General features: G+C 40.0%; 1 protein-coding gene across 2 annotated transcripts in view; it reads right to left on the minus strand.

Annotated features, from left to right (window-relative positions):
• Nucleotides 1-20,993, minus strand: part of man1a2 (mannosidase, alpha, class 1A, member 2) — a 161,325-nt gene that overhangs the window by 18,552 nt on the left and 121,780 nt on the right. For both annotated transcript variants that reach the window (XM_038721213.1, XM_038721211.1), the window contains exons 8-11: nt 20,758-20,851; nt 9,897-10,012; nt 8,682-8,901; nt 4,532-4,704 (exon numbers count right to left, since the gene is read on the minus strand). In XM_038721213.1, the coding sequence (XP_038577141.1) occupies nt 4,532-4,704; nt 8,682-8,901; nt 9,897-10,012; nt 20,758-20,851 (603 nt within the window). The remainder of the gene's footprint in view (nt 1-4,531; nt 4,705-8,681; nt 8,902-9,896; nt 10,013-20,757; nt 20,852-20,993) is intronic.

A 20,993-nucleotide genomic window follows, 5' to 3' on the forward strand; every position in this document is an offset into this window, starting at 1 on the left:
TTTGCTTGGCACATGAAAGCGTGTGCACTTAACCCCCCCCCCCCGAATTACAAATAGATTGGCAGGAGAAAGACAAAAGAGGAAAGTGTGAAAAGAGTGCGAGGGAGAAATAGAAATGGATGACGAGCAGGCCGGCTGAGATTTAGACAGAGAAGACACATCAGCTGCCGTACAGAAGACGAGCTCTTTAATCCTCTGTCAGACGGAGTAGAGCAGGGGAGTGAAAAGGATACAGAGGGCTTTCATTTCTGTTATACTTTCATAAAGCTGTTCATATTAAAACACAAAAGCAGAAATAAATAGCTAATAACACCCGAAAGAGTTCTCACATTCACATTTCCAACACATGGAAACATCCAAACATTAAAAATGGTTCTCTTCATTTCTGGTCAGTTGCACAAGCAGCCACTCATAATAGGGTTGGGCCAATCGGCGATGGCTGACAGACATCACAACGTTGAGCCAGCATCGTGATTGTAAACCCCCCCCCCCCAGCAAAAAAAATCTCAAATGTTCACATTATACCACCATGTGAAAGCAGTTTTTAATGACCACGAACATTCTTATTATTGTTTTTAAGTATGCTTTGCACCCGCCTCGGAGTTATTCTCTTCTCCTCACACTCTGTCACACTCTGACACACTTACACCTCAGGTCGACACTCCGGCTAGCCCCGCCTCTCTCTCCCCCTGTCTGCTCCATTTTTTCCATCAGCAGTATGTTTTATAAAGTCGCCGAAAAGACTGAGAACTTGTTTTTGTTCCGTTCGCCCAACCCTACTCATAGGTGTGATTATTATAAGAATCCAAATGTGGTTTCCTGTGAGATCAAAACATGTTATTCCATAAAGCACTGCCACTCTACAGGATAGAGTGGCCTAATGAAGATAATTATACAGACTGACCTTCTGACTCAAAAGTCAATGTTCAATCACAGTTTCAGCTGCAGTAAAATAAGCTCAGCTGAGAGTTAAATACTTTCACTTTCCAATGGACACAAAGCCGATAACAGAATATATAAATATATTCAGGAGTTTTGACATGTACTCAAACCACAACGACCCAATTCAAATAAGTAATTATTAGGAGTAAAATGTGTACAATTATATACCAAATATTAAATATCAAATACTTCCCTTCTAACAAGCAAGCACAGAGTTTAATGTTGCAAAGAAAAAGTTTTTTAATCTTTATCTACAACTAGAATGGCTAAAGGGAAGGTTTGCATGGCAGAAACCTACCATTGGTGCCACCTGCTGAGACTCTTTCATTTTATTTATTGCATAACTGTGCTTTAAATTCATCATCTCATGCCATTAAGCATTCTGAATATATACGATCACCGATGACCACTGATGGGTGAACACTGATTTTCCCATCATCATGGCACCTGTCAGTCGGTGGGATATATTAGGCAGCAAGTAAGCATCTTGACCTCAAATTTAAAGTGTTAGAAGAAGTAAAAATGGACAACCGCAAGGATTTGAGCAACTTTGACACGAGCCAAATTGTAACGGCTAGATGACTGGGTCAGAGCTAGAGCCCGACTGATATGGGATTTTCCGATACCGATTTCGATATTTGAAGATTTTAAAATCCGACAGCAAATATATCTGCCAATGTTCTTCCCCCCCCTTATTTAACAAACGCATAACATAAACAAAGATTATCCCTAACATTTGTTAAGTTGTCACCCCACAAAGATACTACGACATGATTTAAAAATAAACTTTGTTGTTGTTAGAAATAGTACTTTGAACTAAAGTAAAACCAAATATATTGAAGTTTTGATAAATAAGAGTCAAATGTATAAAACTACAAAAACATTTTTTAAAATATTTGATTTATCATAAATTATTGAGTACTACTACTAATGAACATTAAATTAAATAGTGTATGTATTGTGGGGGCTAGCGAAACAAATACCAATATAGTGCTACTTCTATTTTATCATACCATATATCATCTCTCATGTCTTGCTATCATAATAACGATAAACAGGGCTCTCCTACATAGGCAAATAATTATATATGTACATTTTTTGTCATGCAATAGTACTTCATTCTCCACCTTATTTAAGCGTCACTCACTCAATCTGTCTCCTTCAGTTCTCTTCACACTCAGAGACCTAACGTAGCTCTGCTGCAAACATGTCAGTGTGCCCCACTTCTTTCCATCTCTCTCTCCCTGTTAAGTCTACTCCGGTACTCAGTAGTAGGCTACGCTATATAAAGTCACCAAAGAAAAGAACTTGTCTTCTGGACTTTTCCTCCCGCGATTCTGTTCACAGCAGCAGGTGCAACGCATGTTGAGAAGTTGATGATTGTAGCTTATCAAAACAAAACCAACGTGGTAGCAAAGGAATGGCATCTGACTGGTGTGTTTGCTGTTGCTTGTCAAAGTTACCAGGTCCGCTCTTATCGCTCTTAAGATCCAACGTCTCACGACTAACGTGACATAATAACTGGATGTTTCTCTGATAAATGCTATAAAGTGTCACAATTTATTATTATTTTTTTTTACAAGCCAGGTCTTCAGCAGTGTCGACTGAGTCTCCATCCATGTTTGTGAGTAGGCGGCTGTGCGCAGACGCAGAGGGAGGGGCATTGCTGTAAGGTGAGGGAGAGAGAGGAGCAAACGCGGGCAGGACTTTACAGAAACATATTAATTAACTCAACATCAAACTATATCGGTATAAACGGTATTGTCCAATCTCTTTTGAAATTATATCTGTATACCTCATTATACCGATATAAAACACCCAGCTCTACTTTCTACATCTAGTTTATTACCTGCACTCTGTTAATTCTATCCAACGTTGCAGGAACGATTTCTCATGTCACTTCTGGCGATGATACAGTGATGCAGAGGAAACGCTGCCCTTGAATTAATCTAATACTACATGACTGTCTACGAGGACCTGCAACTGTGTGTTAGATACTTGTTCAGCTCAAGTTTATTCTCAAGTACCCTCTGGTTTAATAATTTCTGACACGCTGACTATAACTAGAGACACTACAGTTTAATAGCTAATTAATATTAGCCTCCTCCACTGATAAACACGGCATTAGCTTTGTGGCTAATTTAGCAACAGGCAGCGTTATCTGCTGTTGGCGACAGAAAATATTTAGAATAAATTAGAGAAAAATGAGAGGACCGGTGTTCTGACGATCTATGCTGCCTTGTCGAAAAATGCTACCGTAGCGCAATCGACAGCACACTGGCTCTGAGCTCAGCTGATGTGTTGTTCTGTGGTGGTGCAGTGTTTTGAACAGAGGAGCTGCAGCACGTGCTCTGTTGGGCAAACTATGCAACACTCATGACATGAATCCGCCTTTCCGTTTCTCTTTTTTAATAGTCATATATCGGCTGTTATAAACGCCGCCGCAGATGTATCTGCCAGTAGCTTATATCGGCCGATAATATCTGCAAAACAATAAATCGGTTGGGCTCTAGTCAGAGCATCTCCATAACGGTCTGCAGTGGTCAGTACCTATCGTGAATTAGCGACAGCGTCATGGACGGCCAAGGCTCACTGATGCATGTGGGGAGCGAAGGATGGGCTGTGTTGTCTGATCCAACAGATGAGCTACTGCAGGTCAAATTGTGGATGCAATACAATAAACAGTGGAGTCCATGCCTCGAGGGGTCAGGGCTGTTTTGGCAGCAAAAGGGAAACCTACATTAAGACCAGCTGGTGGTGATCATGTAACTGATGAGTGTTTCTGATATTTAGTGATTAGCTGAATTCAGTGACGGTACTTTCCTGTCCCATTCATCTAGGTAATCATCACAAATGTACTCTCTGCTGTGGACCTCATTGGGCCTTTAAAAACTAGATCCTTACTGTGTGTTCACAGAGAAAGCGGAGCAAAATGTTTTCGCGCTGTGATTACATACAAAATCAAGGCAAAGATGCAAATTCGGGAGGGGTGAATAAACACCCGGAGTCGCACCGAATTTTGCTCTGATCTGGAGCCGTTTACCAGTGGGAGGAGCTAAGAGTAAATTATTATCATTATGTAGTTATTTTGGCATCCTTTTGATCCGTTTATTGCAATTAAATCACAACAAAATATTTATTTAGGGTCCATACTGCTGTAAACTGGATTAAGGACGAATATTCGTGGGTTGTGTTTACTCGCATTACTAAACACAAATTACCCAGCTGTCAAACTCTTGCAGGTGACGTGAAAAATACTACTTTTTAAAAGACTTCTCATCATACCTGCAGATTTTTATTTAAAAATCAACTGGCTTTTACTATTTGTAACCCCTCTCCCTTCTCTGTGATGCTCTGTGTGCATCTATTTTCAAGAGCAAGACATTAGATCAGGAGCTCATGAGAGAACCTTTCTTTCAGACGTTCCCTGTTTCATAGCTGTCCTCCATTTAACACTGCTGGCAACTCTGAAAGCTTTGGCTCCTTTTCGTTTGGGGGAATGGAGTGTCATGCTGCTCATGTTTTGTGCTTCAAAGTAAATCCAACAGATGTCTTGGATTTAAAAGCTCTACACATGTATGGTATTTACCTGTGCTGCCTCCCAGCCCCACTGCCGATATTTGGGATCGTGGGTGAACCTCCACATGTACCAGTAGGTCTCGATGACCTCCGGTCGCAGGATGTAGTACTTCTCATTCTGCCGTACAGCCACCGCCTCCAGGCCGCTGTCGAACTTAAAGGCCTCCGGGCCGAGCTTCAACACTTGAGGGAAGAAGAAAAAAGTGGAGGTCAAAAAGAGCAGAGGAGGAGAAATAATGAGAGATAGAGGGGAGAAGAGGTGACATAGAAGATGGAACAAAAAAATAGGACAGAGGAAGTGGGGAAACAGAAAAATGACAAATAAAAAGAATAGAAAGGAAGACTGTCAAAGAGGGAATTAAAGATGAGGAAAGAAAGACGAACATACAAGAGCGAGAGATGTTAAACAGGAACAGGAGGACGGGTGAGATGGGGGAGGAGAGTTGGAGGGAAATGAAAGTGATTGGCGAGACAAAGACAGAGCGGAGGGAAAGTATGATTAAGAGAGGAACAGGAGATAAACATTATATTTTGGTCCTTGTTTGTCTTTATGGTTCAGCTGCTGGTGTTTACAGGTCAGAGCTGATATAAATTAATGCCTGTGTGTGTGTGTGTGAGATAAAGCAATAAAAAGCCTCCAACGCCATTGATTTCACACGGTTTTCATCTTCTTTTTACGAGTGTTTTCTACCAATTAAGTGTGATAGGTATTCAGAGTCTGACTGTGGAAAATTACTGAGAAGCTGAAGAGGCGGTGACAAGACTGTGCCTGAAAGGATTAAAACACACACACACACTCAATGGTTGCCTAACAGAGCAACTTTAGCCAGCGTTGCATCCCTGCCACTTAACCAGAAAGTTCTCTCTTTCCCTCTCCCGCTCTGCCTCTCGCACTCTCTCTGCATCTTCATTTGTTACCACGGCAACCTCTCCTCTTTCTCAGAGCAACCTCACGATTTCTGACAATGCGCACACACACACACACACACCCACACACACACACCAAGCAGGTATTTTGAAAGGTCTCCTTCTACTGGATGATACATTTACACTTCCAGCAAGGGAAAAAGTAACTTTGCCCAAAACTACTCTACCAGTCAAAAGAACTAAAACAGATACAAGAAATGTATTGTCTTTTAGGTAGTTAAAGGAGACCTATTATGCTTTTCCACATTTTATGACTCTACAATGTTACAATGTTGGATGTTCATGTTAAAGAGGTGGTATTATGCATTTTGGCTTTTTCCCTCTCCTTTATTGTGTTATACAGTTATATATATATAAGTCAATAAAAGCCCAAAGTCCAGCCCAAAGAGACTTCACATCTCTCAAAAACTCTGCTCTGAACTGCCTGAAAACAGCTTGTTTGTAGTCCAGCCTTTTCCCTTCAGGGAAATGCGCGTCATATAACGCTCGCCAAGTGGCTACTCCGACAGGCCCTCAAAAACACCAGTGGAAAAACACTGAGCTGCAGCACACCTCTCCTCTCCCTTCCAAACACTAGCTACCCTCCAGGCAGTCAATGAAAGTTGTTACTGTGATGTAGAGACAGAAACTCAGTTAAAACTTTATGGATGAAAGATACTTTTGTTACAGATTAATAACTCACCACTCTAAAACTCTTGCTCCAGTCTATGTTGCTAAGCTGGTCAGCAAAATGTACAGCTGAACCGAAGTCGTGTTTACCGGATTCTCACTGACCTGCCCTTCTCTGCTTCTGATTGGCTAGTAGTCCTTAACTAGGAGCTGCGCATGTGCAACTCCCAACAAAGATCTTGTAGAGACAAGATGTATCACTCCATAGCTAAAACAAAAGAGATAGGAGCATATACAGCTTGTTTCAGACACAGGCTGAAATGAGGGCCAACATGAAGGGACAGTATAAGAGAATTTAAGGCCCAAGCATAAAACATACGAGGACCCTATTGAAATTGTAAGGATTATTATTATTCTTATTCTTTCTTTCTCCCAAATGAATCGTTCTCAAAAACTCACCAAACTTTGCACACACATCAGGCGCGGCGAAAAACTGCGTATTTTAAGGGTCTCACACATGGGCATGGCAAAATGGCTCAACATGCCTGCTCTCTGTCAACTCCTTCAAACACACACACACACACATACAGCAGCAGCAGAGCGAGAGGCTGCGCCGTCGCAGTGGAATACGGTGAGGGTTAAGTTAGCTCACTACTACAGTAATGTTAATTGAGAACAGCAATGCTCGTTACTGTAAGTACGTGCAATAAAACCTTCGCAAGTAAAAAGACAATACTTCATCAATACACCTGTCTGTAAGGTAACGTTAAAACATGTAGAAATGGTTAATTTAATCATCTCTGTCCTCAGTATCTCATCCTGTATGTTTTATACAAGCACAGCTAATGCTAGCTTGGCATTAGCCAAATGTTAAAAACAAGCTAGATAGAAAGCTGAAGCGAGAGAGGAGGAGGGACTGATACAGGCTGATGTTATTCTTTCTAAACGTCACTCACAACTTGTGATGTCAGATAAAGTTATTGAGTTACTTTGCTGTTGTAAACATTAATGTTGCTGATCTAGAAACAACATTTAGTTGTATTTAAAATATTAAATTAAAAAGAACAAGGCAGTTAATATGAACACTTCAATATGTTTATTTATCACAAGTGATATGTCATCTCAATATATAACGTTATCACACATTTTCCTCAGGCCTACCTCATGCCCATTGGGTCTGGTCAATATCCATCACTAAATAATAGTAAAGTATCAATAGTGGTATCGATAAAGAATCGGATCGTTTAGCAGTCTCAATAAGGGTATCAATATCAATAAAAATTAACGATCCCCATCCCTACAGATGAGCCTTAAGACACTGATGATGCTATGTAGTGAATCTTGTCAGTTGTTGGATAACAGCGTGTTGTCATAGTTCGTTGCTTCGCCATGACACAGGAAGTTTTTGTAACTTCCCTGTACATGGTCATATCTCTACCAGATTTCACACATCTCATTAGGGTCACGCCCTGAATACACCTACAGGTCAAAATTCACTCAACCTCATACCGCCACCTGCTGGCATCAGGAAGTGTCCCTTCAACGAAGTAGCCCCTGCGCACTGAATCACCAAGAAACCTTTGTGGTACATGTATCATTCCCAAGATGCACTAAATAAAAAAAAAAAAACTCTTGAAGCCATACCTAAAACCCAACAGGATGTCAGTCATTTTGATGTTAATGTGCAATTTCAGCCCATTTATGGCCTTTTACAAGGTTCATACTTTAATGAACTCCTCCTAGGGAATTGATGGGATCGACATCAATTTTTCTACCTTGCATTCTAAAGGCATTGACGTCAAAGATCAACGGTTCGCTACAAAAGAGGAAGTTACTATAACTTCTGTGTACATGCTCAGACCTCTACCAAACTTTACATGGTTGATAACAGTCCCGTCCTGAACATATCTCTATGAAAATATTCACTCAACATCATAGCGCCGCCCACTGGTAATAGGAAGCAAGTCGTTTCTGACAAAAATCATTTTCACAGCGTGGTCCACACTTCACCTACTGCTGCACAACATATAATTAGCGAGTGTTGTCTTGCGCCACCCATGGGACACAGTAAGTGACGTTTAACTCTTTTGTGACATCTTCAAAAGGCACAACAATTCAGGTCTCGTCTCCCGACCTCAGGCTGCTGCTGCGCAGCGGCGTCACACCCCAAGGGCCCACTCAACGCTGCTTGCAGCTTTAATATTTTTTTTTTTTTTACTTTGAATCATGCAAAGCTGCCATACAGGAGTCTACTACAATATAGGACTGGAAAAGCAGCATAATAGGTCTCCCTTAACAGTATTTTGTTACTTGTGATCCTGCTCCACAGATTAATTTCGGGTGTGTTTAAGACAATAAATCAAATAAAAATTGAAAAGTCTGGTTTGACATTGAATCACTAGTTCATTTTGAGGTCATATGTGTGCATCTACTGACCATGATAGCAATGATTGATTGATTAAACATAAGAAACACCACCGTAATCAGGTTGTTAGAATTAATAGTTATTTCAAAACATATTACTTTACAGACAAATCTGTTCTGTGCCATTATGCCTGTGTTATTCACACTATAAGTACGTGTGTCTGTGTATTTGTGTATGCAGCCCCCCTCGCCCTCCTCACCCGTCCTGTCGTAGGACTCGTGGCAGGTGTGTGCGATCTCAGCTCCCAGCTGCAGATAGTGTCCGGCCTTGTCGTCAGGTGAGCCATCAGCGCCCAACGCAAACATGCCGCCAGCGAAGCAGGCCAGGTGGCCCATCTTCCTCTCCAGGTGGCCATTCTTCCACTCACCAATGAATGTCAGACCGCCGTTGGATTTACGTATCAGGTGGCGTTCGATGGCCTGGGGGGAGTGTGTGTGTGTGTGTGCGTGTGCGTGTGTGTGAGATCAGGATATATGAAATTTATGAATTTAGAGGAAAGTGTGGACATAATAAGTAGAATGAAGCAGAATGTTTTAGTGAGGATGTGGACCAAAGTGTACATGTGTGTGTAAGTGTATTTGTATGCAGGTAGTAAGGGGGAATGACAGTATTTATTAAAGTGTGAATGTAGATGGAGGTTATGAATGGAATATTAAGTGTGTGTGTGAATGTATTAATGGGGTTAAATTGTGTGAATGGAGCATTGACATTGAGTGCATGTGTTTGAGGGTGGGGAGGATCAAACAGAAGAAAACAGAACAAAAGTGGTGAGTGCAGAATATAAAATCCAGCCACATCCCTCAAACTCTGCTCTGTTGCATCTTTTCTGCTCACTCTGTGACACGCTTAGTGACTGACAGACATCTTCATCAGCTACAGATCATTAACACCTGCTTCTTGCTAAAAAAAAAGAAATAGAAATGACATCTCTCTTTTTTTAAAGATGGCCATTGAAAATTGTCAGCAGGGAGTGAGGTTAATGTTTTTAAATCAATGTTGGCTATTAAAAAATAATAACTGTTACAGTTAGACATGTTACTGTTCTTGCCAATAGGTGGTGCACGTTGGACTGGGACTACAGATTTGAAACGGACAGCTTTGTGGCTATGCGGTCCAATGATACTAACTGGGCCCAGTTTAATCTTTTTATTTAATTTTGTGCTTAAATAAAAAAGTAATGTAAACAAAAACAGATTAAATGTTGTCCTACCTAATTAACAAGCAGTAAATATAAAGACATGTTTGTGGCAATCCTCTCTAAAGGACATTAAAATTCTTCCTGTTATTTGTTAACAAATCAAATAATGTTGACTTCTAATGGAGGACATCAGTTTAGAAAGTAATGTTTTTTTTAAATAAGGTCAACAGCTGGCATCTGTGAAAATAATGTGTCTGAATATATTGTACACTGTACCTCAATGGCGTCATCATATGTCTTGCGAGCTTCTGTATCAGTCTTGTCTGACATGAGCCATGCCTTCAGCAGGTACTCGTAGAAACTATCCCCTAATCCTCCAACTGAGGTGTGATCTAGAGACAGGGAGGGAAAAGAAAAGCGTTAAAGAGCCTTATGGAGGGACACAACGGGACAGATTGTGACAGAGGTAGAGAAAGAAGAAAAATGTGAGAACAGACAAAGGAGAAAGCCAAAAGGAATTATTCATTTTTTGACTTTGCCTCAAAGTCATTGGCAGAGCCCAACATATGGCATCAAAAGCATCTATCGGAGTCCTGAGTGTTTTTTTCTTTTCTAAACCCACAATATATTGGCAGCAAGCTTCCTCTCATTTCCTGTTTTGTTTTTCCTTTCCCTGATGTGCTCACATTTCAGTGTCCCCAATCGTCCCCTCGAAAGTTTACACAGCTTTCATGGCTGTCCTAATTTGCAGGACACCAGAGAGGATGGGACGCAGCCAGCACTCATTATGACCCGACTAAGAAAATAACCTATTTTCTCCAGGGGGAGTTTTGAGCCCACTTTATCTAACTTTCAATGGCACTTTGGTCTATTTCAGAGGCAAGTTCACTGACCTATAAAATATGACTCTTTCTGAAATTGATTGAAAAAGCAAATCTACTTTATAACTTGGCCGTGGTTAGCTTTTTGATGGTTGTGCAGGTATTCAGAGTTACTGTGAACTGAACAAATTAGGCAGATGGGCGCTAAAATTCCCCAATTTTAGGAAGGACATTCAGTCTTTCCTTTGGAGCTCATATTGCAGTATTATGATTTCAAAAGTCTAGTTGGTGAAGCCATCTTGGATGAAAAGGAGGTTTATTTAGCTCTGATCACTGGGTAAAACTGGAATATTCCTCACCCTCTACATGTAACTATCTCTTCAGCTCTGTGTAATCATAATCTATATCTGAGCAGATGCTTTGTGTCTCATCTAAAGAGATTTCTTTTTTAAGTGATTTACATGCCTGTAGGTAAATGGAGGGATATGCAAAGATGGGGAATGAGAAAGATGGAGCAGCAATTGAAGCGATTAATTATTCATCTTTTGTCACAGATAGAGCGCAAACCTGAAGAACAACCTTGGAGACATTGCTGAGGGCAGAGTGTGCTGCCGTGTGTGTTCATGACTGAATCTACATGTGAGTGACTTTGTATATTTAAACACAGTGACTTAGAACTAATTTGTATGAAACTACTTTTAATAAGCAGAGAGAGGCGGCTTGCCACTGATTTGTAGTGATTTAGTCAAGTTTGGGAACAAAATTAATTCATAAATGAGTTGAAATAATTTTGAAACTGTTATTCTAAGGTTATGTTAATATGTCAGTTTGGTGGGACAAAATAATTTACTGCTGATGAGCCAACCAAAGAGCCTCTAGTACAATTATGCAATAGCAAGTCCGTGTGTCTGTTATTCAGTGTTTTTTTTAGGACTCAGCACTGGCATTTTGCTGCGATAGATACTGTACTTTCCAAATGTTTTACGATATCCATAACAACACTAACATGCAGCATCAGCAACACTTAACGCGTTCGTAATGACACAGACTTTCTCTGGGGCGTTTTATTTGGCAGTTAACGATGCATGTGCACAAAATGAAATGTTTTATTCAACGTAGCATAAAGAATGTTATTTTAATAATTCCCCTGCTTCATCTGTGACACACTTTTCAATCCTGAGTGGAAAATATCCTCCAGACCGAGATAAATGCTGATATATTTTGTATTCATCTTGAGTATTACTGTTCTGCCAGCCTCTGGCAGGTCACCAGACCTCTTCTGGTGGCTCTGTTTTATGCCAAATTAACATACTTGGTTCGTGAAGTACTAAAAGTGACATGTAGGTATTTTTGAATAGGGTAGCTGAAAGTGAAAAAACTCCTTATAAATTGTAACAACACTGCACCTGACAAAGAGCATGTGGCCGTGGAGCTCCTGGTTGAGAATCTACACTGTATCTTCGTGAAGTAAAGGTCAGCCTACCTACACGTTGTTTGGTCAAGCACACAAATAACAACATTTGTCGAATTTCGCTTTGTTTAGGGTAAACACACAAAAGGGAAAGCTTTTATGGAGCCTCACATTCAGGAGGAGCAATCAGGATTCAGTCCTGGTAGCAGAACAGTGGACTAGCTTCTTTACTCTTGTAAACGTGGCAGAAATTATTTTAATCTGGATTCTGTCTGGATTCAACTTTATGTTAATGTTAATGAGGAGCGCAGAAATCCCAAAGAGAACCTCTGCCTCCGAACACAAATGAGAGGCCAGAGCTGAAGGATCCTCCAGCGACATTTAGATCCACCGTGTGAGAGCATTACAGTTTCCTGGGTTGGATACAGCAAAAATGGGGCACAAACAGTGTCAAACTGTGTGCCGACACTGTTCAACTGAAGTCGCGTATGTCTGTGGAAACACTTCACACATCACATTTAGGATGGCATCACCTAAATGTGTCAATTAGTGGTATGAAACAAAACCAGACTGGAAGGACAGCCCTCTTCCCCACAGCCTTCAGGCAGCAATAAATAATATAAATAAAGTGTTAATAAAGCAGATATGCAACCATACTCAGCTGTAGAGAATACAGAATTTAAGCATATGGTCAAAGTGGTTGAGCTACGCTATAACGTGTCTTAATGTGTGCATTTTAGTCAGTCCGTGGTGCCTGACCGGTATAAACGAGCGCAAGTTGCAGTTCAGGAATTACCAACAGCTCAGAGTCTTAAAATGGAGCATTAATGACATTTGTGTTTTTTATTTTTTCTTATTAACAATATGGCAGTATTTCAGTGCATTGACTAGTAGGAATTATGGCCCTGATGAATGTTTAGATTTTTCAAACTAAATGACAAAAACGTAGATATTGAACAGCAAACTTACTTACTATTAGACCCCTACCAGATAAGCATCAAGTGCAGCTCAAATATTTTTTGCAGTACTATTATGCAGGGGTGACACCCTCTTGAGTAGAGTTTTGGAAAGGACAGAGATCCTCTCTCTTTGGATTTGGATTGGAAGTCAATAGCCTTGTGTTCATGCACAGAATAATTCATTAGTAGTAGAATGACAGGAATTATTTTAACATAACAGCCACAAGTTAACGATTGTTTTTACCAGAAAGACCTGATAACAAGCTGATATCTGGCCAAATATTAGGTCTATGCCAAAAATAAAAAGGTCATGTCCAGTAAAAACTGAACTTTTTTGTCAACACGACACTTAAGCTAAGAAATGCCCAAATTCATGAGCTGCTTTCACTATTTCACAAGATGGTGCTGGATCGCTGGATGTTCTTCTCCAAGGCTCATCATATAAGTTCAACTTGTCTTTTGTTTTCTTCTTTCTTTGTTTCAATTATTATGATCTTATAGCTATGATGATAATCTTTTTACAAATACTCATTTTAGACCTTTAACAACGTCAACACAAACACCCACAGTCCTGTGTGTGCACGCAATGTACACTCCATACTAGGGGTGTAACAGTACACAAAAATCACGGTTCGGTATGTACCTCGGTTTTGAAGTCATGGTTCGGTTTATTTTCAGTACAGTAAGGGGAAAAAATGCAAACATTAAATTGCTGCTGGTTTATTATGAACTTTTGTAAACATCCAAATTAGTTTAAAATTTATTAAACAAACTTTCAGACAATAAGGGAGGGTTTTCAAGCTCTGCCTTCTCTGCACTGGCCATGAAAGCGTGCTGCTTGTGTAGTGCCATAAGGCGGAGATGTGGTCCGCCACTTAATATGTCCGTGTGGAATTTACAAATGTTCCACACAAAACAAGCCTAAAATATTTAACTTTTGTATTCGGTGCACATGTGCACCGTTCTGAAAGTCCTGTACCGAAACAGTCCGGTATGAATAAATGTACAGTGAAAAACTAATTTCTAGCACCAGACAAACCCCTAACTTACACCTGCAGGGTGTACAAATCAACAGAAGTGTATCTTGTTCGACATGCCTCTCCGGTCTCCCTGTCCACCCTGAGCTAACTAGTACCCTCATCGCAATCGGGTAAATTAAATTGTAGTGTAAGTGCAAGTTGTTTGATCAAATTGCTGGTTACTAAATTGTGGTGACCAGCAACGTTACTGTAATGTCTTTTTTTCTTGTAGATAAATGAATGCAAATTGCTAACGCTAGTAGCAGACCTACTGCTGCTAATGTTAAACTGAAGACTGCGTGAAACTCCATTCACCTTAGCTGAGAATCAAGGAGAGCTGGAGCTGGAATTAGATGCCCAATCAGATCAAAATGATGCCCAACCCTAACTCCAATGAACATATTCACTTAAGGTTTGGGCACTTGAGAGACTTGTATTACTCCTTTCGACTGACTAAGCCTGATTTTTACAATAAAATATGTGAAAACACATCTGAAGAGATGCCACATGAATGTAAAACCACTTGTTTCAAACACAGACCCTGATGTTCTAGAAGAAGCAAAACACAATTAACAAGAGTGAACTCAGAAAATTGGATTGCATTAGACCAGAATAAAGATAATTCACCACCCACAGCTCCAACTGCCCTTTCACACATGTTTTTGAATGTAAAGAGAAAAATAACAAGGCAACACAGATTAAAATACAAATTGGAACAGGAAGTGCTTATTCAAGGGCTGTCTGATGTTTTCTGTGTTTTTCCCTTATCCTTCTATACTTTTCTCTGTTTCACAATCACATCCCACACTCTTTCAACTTAGCATCCACCCACACACACACTCCCCCAACTCCTCTCCTCTCAAAAAGAGCAGGGTCATGCAGGAAGCACCTGTCAATCAAAGGCAGGGTCTGCCGAGGAGGAGGCTTTAAATGCACACTACACTGCAGACACAAAAGACGCGCGTACACAAGGAGACATCAGCACATAGCTTCAAAACCACTCAGATTTAAAACACAGGTCAAAGGCATACGCTGCTGAGCTACTACTAATAACTCCTTACTACTACTAATAACTTATCGAGTGTGCCAGTACAATTCATTTCTATGCAGTACCAGAACCTGTTTTTGTGTCCACTTTCTAAATTAATTTAATGCACCACACAAGTAATTTGGACTGTCAACAAATCCTGTGCAGCTGTCAAAATCTAGTTGGATGTTGCATAAGGGATAGTGTGTGTTTCACACCATCTCTAATAGTATTTTTTCACTGTGATCAACAATTGATTCAAAAGTATTGGAGAGTAAAAAACAAAAAGGCACCAACAGCTAAAATGCACAAAAAAATAAAAGGCTAGATATTTTTCTCTGGTGTCGTCTGGTGTTGACTGAGCCAATCAAAGCTTTGTAGACAGGATTAAGAGCGAGGATGTAATTTTCCTGCGACAAAGCCAGAAAAATGGCGACAGAAAAGTTCCCACAAAACTGTCTGGCTGAGATCAACACAGCTACTGTTAACATCTGACATGTACAACAACAACAAAAAATTGGCAAAATAGAAATTTTTACCAGGCCGTACATGTTGCGAAACACAATCAGCTTTATTTCCGTTTTAGCAATGATTAATTTTGCTATATGGAAATCCAGTGATGTAGAAAGCAGTGTTTGACAGACTGCTGTGTGTGTATATGTATGAGCAAAGAATAGTATTGGTGAGTACGTTTATAAAGAGGGAGCGGGTGGTGTGTGTGTGTGTGTGTGTAGGCAGCACAGTGATATAGTAAGACTGAGGAGTGTGTGTGGTAATAAGGCTGTCAGTCACAGCAGGGTCTCATTAAGACAGAGGAGCTCAGCCTCATTCCTCATTACGCTGGCTTAACTACTGTCTACACACCTACACTCCGCAAATAAGGGGCACACACAAAAATTATACACAGTCATACACACACTCTCGACACATGCTTCCATCCTTCAAACACATCACACACTGTCTCAAACACAGGCACATATTCACATATTTCTCACCCAATGCTTAAACTGCTCACAACAAAAACGTTCATAATTCAGACACTCCACATACACCCCCACAAACACACACACACACACACACACACAGACATCATAACTGGGGTGAAAGGCATTTTCTTTGCCTGGGTGAACAAAGGCAATTTAGATTTGACTATTTTAATTTTAAGAAGACAACAAAACATCCAAAAGGCGGTTGTTTACTTGCCACAGCAGTTGATAAAGGAGGAAAACACTGCAGCCGCAGACAGATTTTGGCTGGTGGTTTGTGTTCATTTTGCACCCAGAAACAAATGCGCATAAATCTAACGAGAGACAGCCACGCTCCCTCTCTTTAGTCCTGAAAGCTCAGCCTAAATGGTCCTGTAATGAATTTAAGTGGATGTGGCGTGTTCCAAGTTGAGTCTGCAGCAGTTACAGGTGTTCAGAAATATGCAAATAACAATCGTGTTCCCACAACATGTTTCTCACATCGTGTATTTATCTAAAAAGAGACTTTTAAGATACCGTTTTCGACATTCCTGATTCTGTGAATGCTAATCATGGTATCACAACATCACTGTTAACAGCGACTGTAGGATCTTGTTGTTTGTGTGTTTTGTTGATTAAAAACATGATTATCATGATGTTTGTCTTTCTAGGTCAGAAGCCCTTCCTTACCAAGTCTCTAATCCTAACTGTGAACATGTTATGTTACATTTATTTTTTGGCCTATTTATATATTGCTTGTTTGATAGTTGTGTGCTGTCTGCTGACTATACAACAAATTGCCCCTCTGGGACAATAAAGATATCCTTGATTCCTGATGTGTATCTACACGGATTCCACATTAACTATCAACATGAAATTCAAGAGATCAGAATACGCAGTATATCCTTGGTGTAAACTGAGTTATTAGTTGGTCAAAAATTGTCATTACCAAAAAGAAGAAATTTAAATTTAATTTAGTTTCCATGATACCCATCCCTACTTCAGTATTCTTTAGGGCAGCGGTCGGCAAATAAGTCTGGCATCGGGCCAAATTTTTTCAAGCCGTTACATGATGGGTCAGAACAGAGTCAAATTATTTCAAATCTTTGTTTACTTGTGGGCAAGTTTAGCTTAGTCGGTACTGTGCGGGACTCCTGTTAGGAAGGCTGTAAGATCGATTCCAACTAACTGCGGGTATTTTTTTCTCCCTTGTTAAACAAATTGCACATGCTCACAATAAAGCATGTGCTGCAGTGTGTGCGCCTCCCAGCGTTTGATCCGCATAAACCCATGGACGCTTATTTTCAGGGGGAATCCAATCGCACGTTTACTGACAGCTTTTTTAGAGGTGTGTCAAGCAAGCCAGGGTCTCTTTTGAATGCCGTTCAGAACTCTTCAAAGTAAAAGCTCTCAATAAACTTATACTTACTCCTATAGCATTGCTGCACAAAAAGTTCTTGCGCTTTTATTTTGGAGGCACAATCACTTAAGAGGAATTGATTATATGAGTAACTGTATCTGTCATGACTGAGATCTATTTCATCACCAGCCGCTATCAATTTATTTTTTATTTTTATACTATCAAAGCAATCTGGCTGCAGGCCAGATATTATTGCTGGAGGGCTGGTTCTGGCCCAATATCTGTATGGGCAGGCACCTAAAAATAGTTGGGATACAACTTTGATTCCAATGCCTGAACAGTCAGCTGATGTTGTTAACCGTTGCTTAGAGTCATCTGTAATTTCAACGCTGTTGCTGTGAGTTTTGATGTTCTGCTCATATTCCATGACAACTTCTGGACCTACTGGAAGCACATATTCATATTGTCAGAAGAACATAAAACACTCACACTGTGCGGGACCTGTCAATGACTCAGCAGGTGTTCTTCTAAAGTTAGGTTAACTAGCTTCCACAATACAAACTTTACAGCACAATGGGACACAAGTTTTAAATCGCTAATGGTAATTGACCAACGTTATATAGGGTTGTTAAAAAAAGGAAGGGATGGGGGGCTAAACTCGCGTATGAAATGGAAAATAGCAGCAGTCAAGGTAATTCTAATGTCAGTGTGACAATTTGAACAAGATCCAGAGAGCACAAGAGGGGAAATTAATCATTAAATGCCACAATAATGCTACAAAGTAATCCTCAACATATCAAGGTGACTGCTTTGTTGTAGGATACTATGTGTGAAAATTGAAGATAGAAAGAAAACAAAAACAGTTTCATTTTCAACAAGACAACATTACAACGTGGACTGATCTGGACCGTTGCTTTACCAGTGTGAATACAATGTGACGTAAAATTATATTGCATGTCTGAACAACCCCTTAAAGAAACTGACAAGTACATCGACTATTGTATTTTTTTTCCTTTTAATTATTTATGTATTTTTTGGTTGATGCAGCTGTTTGGATTGTGAGGACTCTGCACTTTCTTCAGCCGGTAGTGTAGTGCCAACATTTTCTCCCCCTGCCTCAGGATGCTTTTGGATTAAAAAAAAACTAAAACTGCAAAGACTCATCCAGCTAGAGTCACCCACAAATAGTGTACAGTGGAGAAAGGGTCCAGTAGGCGCATGATTGCACATGACTATTTCATAGATCAATGAATAAACAGGGAATGTGATGAAATTAAGAAAAAAAAAAGATCTATCTAATCATTGGAGGCACCTTTACCTCATTCGTTATTCTGCAATAATTTATCAATATTCAAGGGCATTTTTGCTCTGATCCCTATCGATTTTCACATTAATTACATTCTTCTCCGCTCCCTCCCTCCTCCTAACTGTATCTTTTCATGGAGTCACTACAGCAGGTCAGGTTGGCTTTGGTGTAGCTACAAGCTTTAATTAAACCAGTGCTGCTTTGCTGTAATCAGCTGAGCTGGTTAAGGCAACAGCGTGGAATGGCAGCTAATTAATGTGTCCAGTCTTAAGACCACTACACACAGTAGCGTGCAAGTAGATCAATCAACATGTAAGGTGGTATGGTGAATGTGCCCAGAGACGCTGTTCTTAACGCTGTAACTTAAACATACACACAAAGTAAGACTCACTCTGTGACTTACACACAAACACAACAAACAAACATAAAACATCAGTCATCACCTGCCCAGTCATGCAGCACGCCAGCTAACCATCCATCTGTTAATGTACTCATCCATCCATCAATCAATCCGCCCTCCCTCCATCTTCCATCCATTTATTTTCCACTGCTTTTGGCCCAAAGTCTGTGCACTTACATGTACATCAGTCTGACTGCCAAGCCTGCTATCCATCCATTAATGAGCTCCTCCATTTATCCATCCATCCATGAGTGCCCTCCATTTGTTTTGTCGACAAGTAAAACAAACAAAACTGAGATTTCATCTTGCTAGACCACAGTAGTTATTAAAAATCTCTGTGAGTGGTACCATCTTCTGTTTTCTTTTCTCCACGGTGCATAGTCTATGTGTATCGCCTATATCCCATTTATTTGGGAGTGTGGTGAATATGAATGGACTTAACATGGAACTCTCTTACGTATCAACTCATTCCCCTGGACAAATGAAAACAACACAATATATTCAATTTTAAACAGATTTCATCTTTTCATTTCCTTTCACTGAATTAAAGAGCAAACCCGAGCAGATAGTCCTATCTGATCGACGGGCAAAAGAATTACAGCGCTCAGTTAAAAACACATTACTTCTAGGCCAAGTGCGCACACAAAAAGGAATATTTTAATATCCACAATGTTTTAATATTCTGTTGGAACGCTAAGATAACAAACCATGATCCTCTACATATCTGTCATCCAGCATCTTAGTCTCTGTTAAACGCCTTCTCAGGATCAAAACTCTCCCTACTGACATTTTGAAAAATAAACAAAAAGGAATATTTAATATTCCCTTGCGAATGCTTGGACGATAACTTGAAATATCCCCGAGTAATATTAGGGGGAATACGCAAACATTCAGAGGGCATATATAAATGTAGTTTATTCGAGTAAATGTTTGGGAGATGAATCAAGGGACTGACACCATAATGTAGGTTAGGCCAAACTCAGCAAAGTCTGCCATCAGCCATGTAAGCGGGCCGATACGAAGCGTTTTAAGATCCTACTGTCTTCTAATGTATTCTAAAAATGTATTTTGACACGTTCAGTTACACTGTATTAAAGGATAGGTTCACATGTATTACAATACTCACATGTCACATGGCCACCTGTAAATTTTTAAAAGTTTATATGTTCCTTCTGTCCTACTTACACTTTCAATTAATCAATCAACTTTTTTTCAGAAAAATGTAAGAAGAGCCCGTCACAGTTTCCCAGAGACCAAGGGTGATGTCTTCAGATGTCTTGTTCTCGTCGGCCAACAGTACAAAAGTCAAATATATTAAATTTACAGCGGTATAAATACGAAAAAAACAAGGACTCCTTTACTGCCCCCCCACATGTTGTGACCAACCAGCAGTGATTACATTTTTGTCGAAAATTACTTTAACCAGAAATGACAGGTTTCAGGGCAAGTACAGTGTGTCACTGCACGTCTAACTTCACTCAGTGAGCTGTTAATTTCCCTGGGCAGACCGCCAAAATGTAATCAATAAAAGGGGAATACTGTGTTCCCCCTCTTCCATCTTCCTCTACTCGCTTCAATTTGTTCTCATTAAAGAAGATCCATTCTGCTCCTTTCTCCTTCACTTACTGTAGATTTCTCCTTTCTCTCTTCATAGCACTTCAGAGTACATGACCAACTGAAGCTCATAAGAAAATGTGCACACTTCTCCCATTGTCTTGTAAATCATTGACACAATTATCTTATTTAAATGAAATGTTGAAAACAAAAATGCATTTAAAACTAAAATAAAAAAATATTCTTTTAATTTTAAATATCCAAAAAATCACAATTCCCTTTCCTTAAAAAAAGTGTCCACAAAGGCCAACTTACGTTGGCCCCAGCGGCCAGTGCGAGGATTCAGGTAGTTTGGGTAGAGCCCGTTGGGTCTGTCCATTTTGGCTAGTAGCTTCCGGATGTGCATCACCTGGAAATTAGAGAAGTAGAAAATATTCACCTTTCGAAAAAAGCTAGACTCTGTTAATACAGAGGATAGAAAACATGCAGACATGCTGCAGAACACATGCAGCTACAGTATTGTAATGGAAATTTCAAGAGAACCTTCTTTA

This window comes from Micropterus salmoides, unplaced genomic scaffold (assembly GCF_014851395.1).
Source record: "Micropterus salmoides isolate LMB-PRFRI ecotype aquatic unplaced genomic scaffold, ASM1485139v1 Ms_hic_scaffold_15, whole genome shotgun sequence".
NCBI lineage: Eukaryota > Metazoa > Chordata > Actinopteri > Centrarchiformes > Centrarchidae > Micropterus > Micropterus salmoides.